Genomic DNA, 13,257 nt, shown 5'->3' on the forward strand with positions numbered 1-13,257 from the left:
CTGTATGACATGGCTTTACTAGCAACATTGAAATTCATAGCTCGATTAAAAAGTTAACGATATTCTCTCATTAGCATTATGTAGATTGATAAATATGGAACGTTCCCACGAGTTACTTGTTCTCGAACGAACAATTTATCAGAGTCATTAGTTGATAATGATCATATTAATCATTAAGAAGATACAATGGTGACAATGAGATAAAATAAAATTATATTTAGTGAATGGATTTAACTCAAAGGAATCAAGGATATCATATCAAGGTAACACACACATGATGAGGTGATTGGACAAAGTAGTTAGATGAATTACTTTCGTAAAGAGTATACAATATGGAGTTTTCGATCATGGTACTTCCAGTGGACTAACTCCATGATTAAGTAAATTACAAATTATCAGAACAATGCTTCCAGACATAATTGCAATTACTCGAGCATAATTATATATGTTCAATTGATCCCTTCACTAGCTTAAGAAAAGTTCGACCGAACTACATTTGAATAAGAATAAAATTCTATGACTTTGGAAATAATTTAATATTTGACAATCATGTTCTTAGTAGTAAATCCAAGGGACGTCTTCTTTTTGCATGTTAGACTGGGTAATTTGAATTCAAATTAACTTTTCTAAAAGTAATATTATTTTAATAAATTTAATATTAAATTTAATTTAATAGTTATGTTGATTGTATTTTACTAATTTAATATTATTGTGAGATGTTAAATTTGATTTAATATTTATCTTTATAGTATTTTATTAATTTAATATTAATGTGAGTAATTTCAATCCTAGTTGAACTCTCTCAAAACTTTCCCTATATAAAGAGAGTCAGGGTCATTAGTTTCACACACTTAAATTCAAGAAAAGTTGTAGAGGCAAAATTTTGTGAAGAAATTATTTCAGAAAATTTGTAGAGATATTTTTTGTTATTTACAACTTGACCCAAAAAGTTTAGAGAAATTACAAAATTGCCTCACTGGTAAATTTGTGAAAACATTTCAGATCGAAGCGAACCCACACGTAGTAGACGTAAGCTTGAAGATAGCGGAGAAAATCATTTGGTTGAAGAGCTCATCTTAGACAAATAAAAAATGTATGAATTTTGATTAAATGTTTATTACTTTAGCTAACACAACCAAGTTATTGTTTTGGAAAAAAAAATTTAAAACTCTGGTTTTCCCTTAAACCTATTTTTCATTGCATTTTTCAAACCCAATCTTCCAACAATACTCGTAGAAATGATTGAAGTGCAACTTGATTTGACATTTGAAGAAGAGTCAATATAAATCCTAGCTTAGGAAGTGAAAGAGTTAAGGAACAAGTGTGTTCCATTAGTAAAAGTCTTATGGTGAAGCCATAACGTCAAAGAGGCTACTTGGAAGTTAGAAGAGTTTATGCGATCACAATATCCACCTCTTTTCAAGTAAATTTTTAGGATGAAATTTTTTTTTAAGGAGTGGAGAATTGTAAAGACCTGATTTTTGTTAATGTTGAAAAATGTTGTTTCAAAACCCAATTCCATAAATTGAGTCCACGAGATTATAATAGAAGGATTTGCGAATTTAGTATGAAAATATATTAATGAACGATTAAGTAATTAAATCGAGAAAATCATTAATTAAAATTTAGGGATTAAATTCCAAAAGGGCAATCACTATTGACTTTTAATTTGAAAAAATGCTTGAAGACTTGACTAGCAATTGACCAAATAGAATATGGATAGTGGAAAGTGGAAAGTGGAAAGTGATGGTCATTCACTCAATAAGAAAGATTAGTTATAATATTAAACATGTTTTAAGGTTAAAATTTAAGTTAATTAAGATTAATTAATACATTAATTTTAGTATAAAAAGAAAAGTTGTGTGGAAAGACAATAGACATTCATCTTTTCTTCTCAATTAAGTCGTCCCTAGCCTTAAAAAGGAAGAAAAATTTTCCTTTTGTTTCTTTTACATTTTGATCCAAAATTGATCAAGGTAAACATGTGATTTCTTAAAGAATTTTATGTATTTTTATCATTAGAACTTAAGCTAGAAGATCCATGTAGTAGATTATAAAATTATCAAGTGTGTATTATGTTATCATGAAAGAGTTTTGTTAAATTCAAGCTTTGAAATGATGGATATGTAATTGTTAAGCTTAGATTTGGTTAAGATTGCATTAGAAGATAGTGAAATTAGCTTCTAATTAAAGGTTTCGTTAATTCTGACACTAGAGACTAAATTGAATAAATTGAAAACTGTTCAGAAATTATGTTATATATTAGAAGTATAAAGTCCCTAATGAAATAATATGAAAATAGAATTTGGTTCGATGTTAAGTACCAAAAAATATGAGCATATCAGATATAAGAAGTAAAATGAGTAAAATGCAAATCATGTTTAATCATGTGTTTTTCAACTGATGAGTCCCTAAAACTCATCTAGCCCTACACACCAAATAGTAATTTGCGAGCAAACCTCATGTAATTATGCGGATGAACCACCAATATATTAGTAGGTTACGGGTAAACTGCTTGTAAAATAGTATATTGATCGATAAACTGATCCGACATTAAATGCATGCACTTACTCCTTCAAAACCCATAACCCATACAATAATATGGCATACTAATGATGATAGTAAACGGTAGCAATTACAGTATTAGTAATAACATACGAATGATAACAATTTGTTAATTAAGCAATAATAGTGTGCAAGCAACGGTAAAATATCCAGAATTAATAGTGAAACAACATCAATCACATATCAACAATAAAAATTTAGAATCATGGGAGCATTTTAAATCCGTACTTACAGTTCTCAGTTGAAATTTCAACCAAACAATACTTACCGCTTTTAGTAGATTATTATAAGGATTACCCCTTTCAGATTTGATGTTATTAGTCACAATGGAAACCATTAGTCTAGATATTACTTTAATAATAGACAAAATCAACAATCGAATTGCATGATAAGCATTACAACTTTCAGCCAAACACACACACACACACACACACACAAAACATCACATAGTCAAGACACATACCTTCACTCACAAACCCTAGTAGCACTTTCAATAGTCTGATGCACTTATTTGGTTCAATTCCAATTCAATTCATCCAAAATTGGTTCTTCTAATGACAATATACACTAACATATTAACATTCAATATTAAAGACGTCAATAAGATTTGAAAGAAACTGATTAAGAATAACGGAAAGAGAAAGTGTAGATCTTACACCCAATTGCATACTAATACTGGATCTAAATGAATAAAGGAACTTACCAATCTATAGTAATATGAAACTAAAGTAATGGACAACAGATCTAGCACCAACGAAATCCGACGAGCAAGATGGTGATTCAGTAATGAGGGGAAATCAGTAGCCAACGGAGATGGTAGGTACAATGACAAGAGAATAATGGTTGAAGAAAAGAAAAAGGAGAAGAAAAGAGAAAAGAAAAGGGAGAAAGAGAGAGGTGTGGTGGAAAGAGGGTAAATAAAGAAAAATAGAAATAACTATGGTAGGACAGCAGCAAAACCAGAGGAAAATGCAAAAAGGGGGCTGACCATGCTATAATTCATTGAAGCACCTAGGCTTTTGACACATTAGGATTTACTTCACAATGAAATACAAAGGTATCGATACTCGTGGGAAAGGAATCGATACTTATCAATAAATTTTTGGCATTTGACAGACCAAGTCTGTAACATCCCGGTTTAGACCCTAATCAAACAGTGGTTTCAGGACCACGAATCTGAGTCAAAAAAATATTTAAAAATTTCTTTTGGTGTTTACAATAGGTGAATTAATATGTGTGAAAATTTCGTGTGAAAATTTTATTGTTTGTGAGCTCAATTTGATAAAAAGGACTTAATCGCGTAAAGTGAAAATTTTGAGTTCTTTCTGTTGAGGGCATCAAATTGATCCAAATGGAAATGTGGAGCACTTGCATGTCAATTATACCATTAATAATAGTGGTGGACAATATTGGACAAGGTTAGGTGGATTTTAATGATAATGCATTAAGGGTAAAATGGTAAACAACATATTAACTTATAATTAAATTAAATAAAACATAATATAGCCATGCAAATGGCTTTATTTTTCCGAAACTTGAGAAAGAAAAGAGGAAATTGGAGCTTTGCATTTTCGGCAATTAGAAGATTAAAATTTGGCATGTTCTTGGTTTAGTTTTCGATAATTTTTACGTTTTTGAGATCGTTGCTTCGAATACTAGCTAACCCATGCATTAATTTTTTATTTTGATGAATATTTTGAGTTAAACCATTGATGACTTTATGAGCTTTGTGATGTAGATGATAGATTATGAAAGATATGTTTTGGATTAATATGTTTTGTATTGGAAATTTTGATGATTTTGAGTAATTAGGGCTAAATTGTAAAAAATATAAATTGAGGGACTAAAATGTTAAATAAATGAAATATATAGACTTGTATAATCATGGATAAAATTCAGCCCAAGCATGGGACCTTGAAATTTTGCATATTTTACATTTTATGCAATAGGGACTAAATTTTAAAAAGTGTAAAATGTTAAGGACAAAATAATAATTTTCCCATTTATGTTTATTATTACTAAATTGAATAATATGGTGTATAAAAAGTTTAATTTTAATATGCTTAGATCAAGAATCAAAGAAAACAGATTTGAATCGGGAGAAAAAATAATAATCGAATAGTCGTTTATTCCGTCCATCAATATCTGAGGTAAGTTTATAAGCAAATAAATGCTGTTAATTTTGAATATATATGAATTTTATATGCTGATTTGAATTTTATGAATATATGTAAGTGTTGGCCGAATGTTTATAAGCTTGGGAGCTATGTTTACGAGATTGATTCGATCGAGTTACGTTGTCCGAAAGTCCCATACGAACCTTAGGAATAGGTAGGATACATATGTCATGACATAGGATTCCGTTATGTGTTATCGTGTAAGACCACGTCTGGGACGTTGGCATCAACTTGTGTTTACGTGTAAGACCCTGTCTGGGACAGTGGCATCGTTATGTGATTACATGTAAGACCAGGTCTGGGATGTTGGCATTGTACGATATGTTCGACTATCCGAGTATCCTTTTTAATTCTGAATGGTTCAACGGGCAATGATATAGTTAAGATTGAATGTAAAATCGAGTTAGAAAGGCTCAGGTATGTGTTCAAACTAAATTATGAAAATAAGGTAAGTTGAATGTTTAAATTGATGATATGATGCTATATGTTAATGTGAACTATGTGTGTATATATATATATGTTTGAGAGTAGGTATATTCGGCCTAATGATGTAGTTGTATTATTGAAAGTAAAGGTTAAATATACTAAGGTTCAATTGAGTATTCGGCCAAAGGAAAGTTATTACAAGTTATATATATGTTTTGATATATAAGATGATATGTTAGATTGTATATGAAATTACAATGGCTTATAACTACTTAACTAGCTTAAATTATGTAAATGATTAAATGTTTATTTGCTTATGACTTACTAAGCTGTGATAGCTTACTGTGTGCATTTGCTTTTCGTTTTATAGATTTTGGGAGTTGGTTACGAGCTCGGGGATCGTCAGAGAAGTCTATCACACTATCAACTATTTTTTGTATTTTATTAAATCTAAATTCGAACTTATGGCATGTATTGTCTAGTTAATATATTCGATTTTGGGGTTTATAAATATGAGCCATGCGAAAATGGCTAGAAATAATGTTTATGTTTCTGTATGTTCAATCATGGTATATGTTCATGTTGGAAAAATTATGTTTCATGATATATATATTTGTGGTCAGATTTGCAAATGTGGATTGTTATGACTCGGTTCAAGTGAATTTGGTATGGTTGATGAATGTGTTTTAGTTGTGATTATTGTTGGCTTATTAATGAAATGTATAATTGGTATTATGAATTGATTTAGAAGTGATAAATGATGTGATTATATGTTTGGTTAATGATAGGTTGATTGAATATGTATATATATTTAAGTATGACATATTTGTTAATGAATGAATTGTTGGTAACTTAATTGATTGGGTATATATATATCTTTGTCAAATTTGGTGTATAAATCTTGTCAATTTAGTGTATATATGCTGTCCAATTTGGTGTACAAATGTTGTCCAATTTGGTGTATAAATGTTGTCCAATTTGGTGTATATATGCTGTCCAATTTGGTATATATATATGCTGTCCAATTGGGTGTATAAATGCTGTTCGATTTGATGTATAAGAACTGCCTAAACAGGGTAGATTACCTATGTTTGTAATATGTAGTATAGTTAGTAAATTGAAATGAAATAAATGTGTACAAATAGATGTTTTGATATATACTTGGTATATGATATGTAGTCATATATGTTTGAAAATGTGTTAAGAATTTGAATGATATCAAATTTTGATTAGGTAAATGATAATGGTATGGTTGAATTTTGAAACATGGTTGGTATATGTAAATTGATTAATGATGCATGTTTGATTTTAATTGGTTATGTGCTTATATATATTTATATATATATGAGATGACTTATTCGAGCGAGTGAATGATTGCTATTTGAATTTGATCGAAAAATATATATATGAAATGAAATTTCGTGATTGAGTTAGTTTAATGTATGCATAAATTTTACAATGAAAGACTATTCTAAGTTGGGTTTTTATCGAAAATGCCTCGTAACCCTAATCCGGTGACGGACATGGGTTCGAGGTGTTACAAAGTCCAAACAGAAATTAAAATAATCCAATAGTTATAGACTAATCCCAAAAATTTTAACCCACATTTTGGGACGTGACAATATGTTTTATATCACCTGTTGTGAAATTTCATTAGTGTGGTTCAAAAGATCATTATAGTTCCTAATGTTCGATTCACTATCCACCCAATGATGAAAGTTTCGAAGAAGAACGTACGTTTGACACCAAGCCTATTGAGGAGTCTTCTTTTCGTGTTATCATTGACAATTATGATATGAATAAAACTTTGAGTGACACCATTGGTGAAGATAGTAAGTATGGTTTTTTGCCGATTTTTGAGTCTAGATCTAGCATTGCACCTTGTTCCAAAGTTGATGTCAAAGAAGTTAATAGTAATAGTGCAAACTCTGATGATAGTGATAATGAACTTTGTGAACCAGAAAAATTTGATAGTGATAATTTTTTTCTTAGAGCTTAAGGATTTGGACGAGTTAGACATTTATTTTACTCTTGAAGCGTTATATTTTGATGAATTCAATGTTCAAAACTTTTTTCAAGGGTTAAAGGGAAATGAGGATGATTCATGTAAAAAGATTGAGAGAAAAGAGACCTTGAGCGATAAAAGTCAATTCGATGATCCAACTTTGGGGAGTGAAAATTCCTATAAGGTAAAATTAAAAAGTCAATTCACATTGAAAAAGAAAATAGAAAGAAAGAGATAATCTATCTAAAAGAGAGGAATCATTATGTTTTCACTAACCTTAGTTTAAATTTGTCTAATGGAATTGTTTCATTCTTTCAGGAATTCGTTGATCATTTGAGAGGAGCTCTATTAAACCATTTCACCTATAATAAATATTCTTTCTTGTTGACCAAATACAATATTTGACGATGAATCTTTTCAAGGAAAGAGGGAATGATACATGTCCGGATGAGGTGAAATTTATTAAATTTCATTTACCGAAGGTGCCAATTTTCAAGTTAGGAAAATCAGTCAACTTGCAATGACTTTTTGGATGGGATCCAAGCATTTCTGAGTTGAGATGTCTCATGGTGTTCGAAGATCTATCTCTTATCTTTGAAACGCACTTTGAATCACTTGATTTCGAGCTCGGGAACTCAAGTTATGACTGTTTTAGTGAACACTACACGAGCAAAATTTCTGGATGGGATTATTACGAAAATTACGAGTTTCGAGCTTTTAATTCGAGTTTAAATCCTATTGGATTCGATTTTTAAGCTTAATTTTTATTATATATAAACCCAATATTATATTTATTAGGTTTTATTATTTTATTATTTATTTATTCCGAATTTTATATTTTGTAAGTTATTTAGGAGTTTTATGTTTCTTATGTTTCTTAGTCAATAAAAAATTTAGTTTAAAACTAATTGTTTAGATTAATTAGAGTTTCAGTATACTTGAGAGCTTATTTAGATGTACTTAGCTAGCCTATATAAAGGTCTCTTCATTGTTCATTAGGGACACAATTGTTTTCATTAATAAAGTTTTCAACTTTGGGAGTTAGTTTTTTTGTGCAAGATTTATTTCTAGTGATTTTAAGTAGTTTTCTTCTCGATTTTATTTCAAGGAATCGTATGAATTCATTCTTCAATTTGCCAAGAAATTATTTCTTGGAGGGTTGACTAAAGTCATTAATTGAGTTTATTAGGGTTTATACCTCAAATAGTTCAATTGGACACTTATCCATCTATTCATCATATCTATCAGTTTATTCGATCTATCTTCCGCTTTTTTATTCTATATTTTCTTTATTTAGTTATTATTTTGAATATTTATTCTTTATTTTTAATTTTTTTTCATTTTAATTTTTCTTATTTTCCTAAATCTGTTTGGTTTCACCTTTTCAGGTCAGATCCAAATTTTTCTTTATCGAGTGGAACAACTTGAATAAGATCTTCTTCTTCCTCCCCCCTTATCAGCTTAGTTCATAAAGACCCCTATATTATTATAGCATTTGACATGTGCTTAAGATATGTTAATTTAGTTAAATCGGTTACTTTGGTTTTATTTTAGAACTTCTCAGTTAATTGATTGAGTTCTATTTAATGATTTTATTTTATTTTTTTAATTTGTGTGTTTAAATTTATGTTTTAATTTGTAATGATTAAGTGATTGATTTAACATGTCACTCCGACAATCACTATAACGCTTTGGATTCAACCAGATTTCGAGACTGAACTTAAAGAGTTACATCTATCGTATTGTGTAACAAAACATCTACTGTTGCTATGGCAGAAAATCCATTGCATCACGCTAAAATGAAACATGAAGAGCTAGATATTCATTTCTTCAGAGAGAAGGTAATGGAAGGCAAGTTGAGTGTTAATTAATTTTATTCCCTTTGCAGAGCAAGTAGCAGATGTTTTGACTAAAACTGTCACTCCAACTTGTTTTCCTGCATTTAAGCATAGGCTTGGAGAGTTATCTCCCACTGAAGCAAGAGAAGATTCAAGAAGTTGGAAGAACCTAAAAAATGTTAGAGCAGATAATTGTTAAAGCTAACCAACTGTTTCAATTAGTCTCTATTAGATTTGTTAAACAGTATTACAGTTGCAACTGAGACTATTTAGCTAGTTACATTCAACTCTTTGTATTCAATGCACTATAAATATTGTATTGCAGTTCATTAATAATAAGTTTTCAAGTAATAACTCTATTTTACATCAATAATTATTAGTACAATTTTATTTCTATAAAAAATTTAATTAATAATTGTAATTATTTTAAATATGTAATTATCGCAACTTCTATTAAATTATAATTATTTCTATTTCTTTTTATTTCAACTTTTAAATTTTATAATTCCAAATTAAATATTATAATAATTTTGAAATGTGAAATTAGTAATATGATTAAAAATGAAGGATATTTTGTCAATTAAAAAGTTTTGTTATAAATTATAGATAATATTTAAATTTAAAATATATAATCAATATATAAATGTATTTAATAATGTAACCAAGAATAAAATTTAAGTGGAATGATAAAGATAATTTTTCTTTGAAAGAAATAGAAATAAAATGAGAGCCAAAGTTAATGGAATTTATAAACATCTAGTGAGAATCGAACATTTCGTACTTTATTAAAAATATCGTAAATTTGTTATATATAGAAGATTTTTGGTAGGATAACATCAATTCAGTTTTTCTAACCACTTAATGGTTGATAATAGAGCCCATACCATTGTTAATAGACCAAAGAAGCTTCAAAATTTCACAGTGGATCCAACTACTAATCAATTTTACTGTTATTAGTAACTTAATTCTATTCTTTTCAACACGTATCATCCATCCCCAAGTGCCATTCTTGAACCTGAAATTAAATCTCCTTTCTTCATATATTGCTATGTAATGATGTGAAAATTTCATCTATAACAAGGAATTTGCATGCTATGCTTAGATTTTAAATTATTGTTTTCATGTTTTCCCAAGCTAATACTACTAATAAATGGGTTTCATAAATACTTTATTATTTAAAATTGATGATATTATTTTATTGGTACTTAAAATATTTTTTTAGGATGTTACTTATATAATTTATTCCCATAAAAAAAACTTAAATAGCGATTTGGAATAAATTGACAAAATCACACCAGTTTAAAACATTGTTAGATGGTTCAGTGGGTGAAATAAACTTAGAAAGCAAAAGATCCCAAACTAGTTAATATAGAGAGTTCATATCATAAAATGCTGAACCATAGATGAGGCTGGAATTTCTAAAACAACATAGTCATAAGGTAGGCACGGCACAGCCTCCAAGCCATGAACAAAATATACGTAACTAGATCGCTACACAACTAATAAAAGGATAAATCAACATCAACTGTTATTCCTATAGTAAAATAGTCCTACCATACACGCTGATGATGATCTCCTAATTGTAGGTTGATGGGAACCTTAGGATGATTTGTGCTTTAATTTTCTATTCCCAGAAGGTGCCCTGGGTGGTGTCCATGGTGTGGTTTCTGCTCATGGGGAGGCTTCTCTCCCTTACCTTTGGGTGGTATTACATATTTGTGTGGCTCACTTAAGAGGTGTCTATGAGGAGGTTTAGGTTCATGAGGTGCTCCCTTTCCTTTACCCTTGGATGGTTTGTCACCGGGGAATGGTTTCATGGATGGCTTACCGTCAGGGAATCCTTCAACATGTGGAGGTTTACCCCCTGAGTGTCGTGGAGGTTTATATGTGTCCTCAACTTCCACATTCAATAGGTGTCTATGAGGAGGTTTGGGTTCATGAGGTGCTCCCTTTCCCTTACCCTTGGATGGTTTGTCACCAAGGAATCCTTCAACATGTGGAGGTTTACCCCCTGAATGTCGTGGAGGTTTACCACCTGATTGTTGTGGAGGTTTATGTGTGCCCTCAACTTCCACACTCAATAGGTGTCTGTGAGGAGGTTTGGGTTCATGAGGTGCCCCTTTTCCCTTACCCTTGGATGGTTTGTCACCAGGGAATCCTTCAACATGTGGAGGTTTACCCCCTGGATGTCGTGGAGGTTTACCACCTGAGTGCTGTGGAGGTTTATGTGTGCCCTCAACTTCCACACTCAATAAGTGTCTATGAGGAGGTTTGGGTTCATGAGGTGCTCCCTTTCCCTTACCCTTGGATGGTTTTTCACCGGGGAATGGCTTCATGGGTGCTTTATCGGTAGGGAACCCCTCAACATGTGGAGGTTTACCCCCCGAGTGTCTTGGAGGTTTACCACCTGAATGTCGTGGAGGTTTATGTGTGCCCTCAACTTCCACACTCAATAAGTTTCTATGAGGAGGTTTTTCCCCATGTGGTGGCTCCTCTCCTTTACCGCCAGGTCCACTGTGTATTGGCGGTCGGTGTTCAGGGAATGGCTTGTGTTCTGGTTGCTTCTCACCTGGGAAAGGCTTCCCCTTGGGAAGCTCATTATCATGATGTTGGTTAGCTAGAGAAGGAGTGATGATAAAAACCACCACTCCAACGAGAAACAAAAGCAAGCAGGCTTTAGACATGTTTGGGAATATATCTCTCGGTTTTGTTGTGCTTCACAAACTATAACATTTGCTGCCCTTTTATAGTGGACGGAAAGCTAGACTTATGACGTCACCACACATGCAATTTTGCATTTGTGCGGTGTTGAGTCGCTCTTTGGGTCCCATGTGGCGTCGAAATTTTTGACAAATTTGCTACTGTGAAAATCATGACACCTTAAAGTTTAACTACTGTGAAAAACACGTTGCAAGAATTTTTCGACATACATGGTTCTGCGGATTTTCAATGTGAAATATTGAATCTACATTGCTTTTTGACATTCTAAGGGGATCACATGCTATATAGTCAGTTTGTGAGAAGCTAAATACCTTTAACAGGGATGAGTCCAGAAATAATTTTAAGAGGTGAGAATTAAATTATAAAATTTATGAGGAGTTAAAAGTCATGGCATATAAAAAAAACCCAAAGGGGTTAAAATTTTTTCCACATTTTTTAAATTGCGATTGGTTAAAGCTGTCGAGAGATGTCGTTGACAAATTGGTATGAACATATGAAACTGTGGGAAAGTTCAGAGGCGATTCTAGAGGTCGCATGGGAACCGACCCTTAAATGCAAAATTATTATTTAGATCCTTTTAATTTTTTAAAATTTTAAATTAATAAAGATAAAATTATATTTTGGCCCCCTAAAAATTATAAAGATATAAATTATAAAAAATTAAAATTTTATTCGACCTCCCTAAAAAATTGTTCAAGGAAAAGTTGCAGAAATTTGTCATAAAATAAGTACAGATTTGAGTCACGAAACATTATCAATATAGGACAAAATGGTATGAACATTTGAAACTGTGGAAAAGTTGCAGAAATTTGTCATAAAATAAGTACAGATTTGAGTCACGAAACATTATCAATATGTAATTATAGATTATGTTAAAAGAATTCCCACTAAGTTTATCTATAAAAACAAAATCCATAGTACTGTAGATATGATAAGCTTCTGAAAATGATAGGTGTTCCTTTTCATCCACTCGATGGGGTTATGGGAAAAGGGGAAGAGTACGAAAGAAAGAAAAATAACAGTCGGATTTAACACGTGAAAGATATTATAGTATATGTTTTTCAGATAAATCGATTCATTGGTTGGACCAGATTGAATAATTTTTATTAGTGCCGACCCCAAATATGAATATATTATTTTGATGAAATTAGTGGATCCATAACGCAAACTTTGAATTTGGAGTATTCATTGTCTAGGCCCACCGGTACTGAGAACACTATTAAAATTTGAACTCTCTAACCCATAACAAGTTTATTATGTTTATTTATATAATACCAGTTGCGGTTTATTGGACTGCATTCAAGGGGTTTAATTCCAGCAAATTATTTCAGCTTTCAAAAGCTACTATTATATATGCGTTTTTTATTTTATTTTTAGGCTTAGTTTATTTCCTGAACATAATTTACGAAAAATATTTTTGAATTTTTATATTTATTTTATAAAAAATAATTTGGTCAACGGAAAATAACTTAAAAGTCAATAGAAAATAAATTCTTTTTCTGTAAAATAATTTATCCTTCTAAAA

The 13,257-nt window shown here is 30.8% G+C and overlaps 1 protein-coding gene across 1 annotated transcript; it reads right to left on the reverse strand.

The window, feature by feature from the left end:
• Window positions 1-10,371: 10,371 nt before the first annotated feature.
• LOC105778169 (early nodulin-75) lies at window positions 10,372-11,724 on the reverse strand. The gene has a single exon (XM_012601808.2). The coding sequence runs from the start codon at window positions 11,693-11,695 to the stop codon at window positions 10,628-10,630; it is 1,068 nt and encodes a 355-aa protein (XP_012457262.2). The 5' UTR covers window positions 11,696-11,724; the 3' UTR covers window positions 10,372-10,627.
• Window positions 11,725-13,257: the final 1,533 nt, after the last annotated feature.

The sequence above is a fragment of the Gossypium raimondii genome, chromosome 10 (assembly GCF_025698545.1).
Source record: "Gossypium raimondii isolate GPD5lz chromosome 10, ASM2569854v1, whole genome shotgun sequence".
Classification (NCBI taxonomy): domain Eukaryota; kingdom Viridiplantae; phylum Streptophyta; class Magnoliopsida; order Malvales; family Malvaceae; genus Gossypium; species Gossypium raimondii.

Coding starts and splice junctions, on each gene's coding strand:
- LOC105778169 (XM_012601808.2), bottom strand. CDS start 11,695: ATGTCTAAAGCCTGCTTGCTTTTGTTTCTCGTTGGAGTGGTGGTTTTT.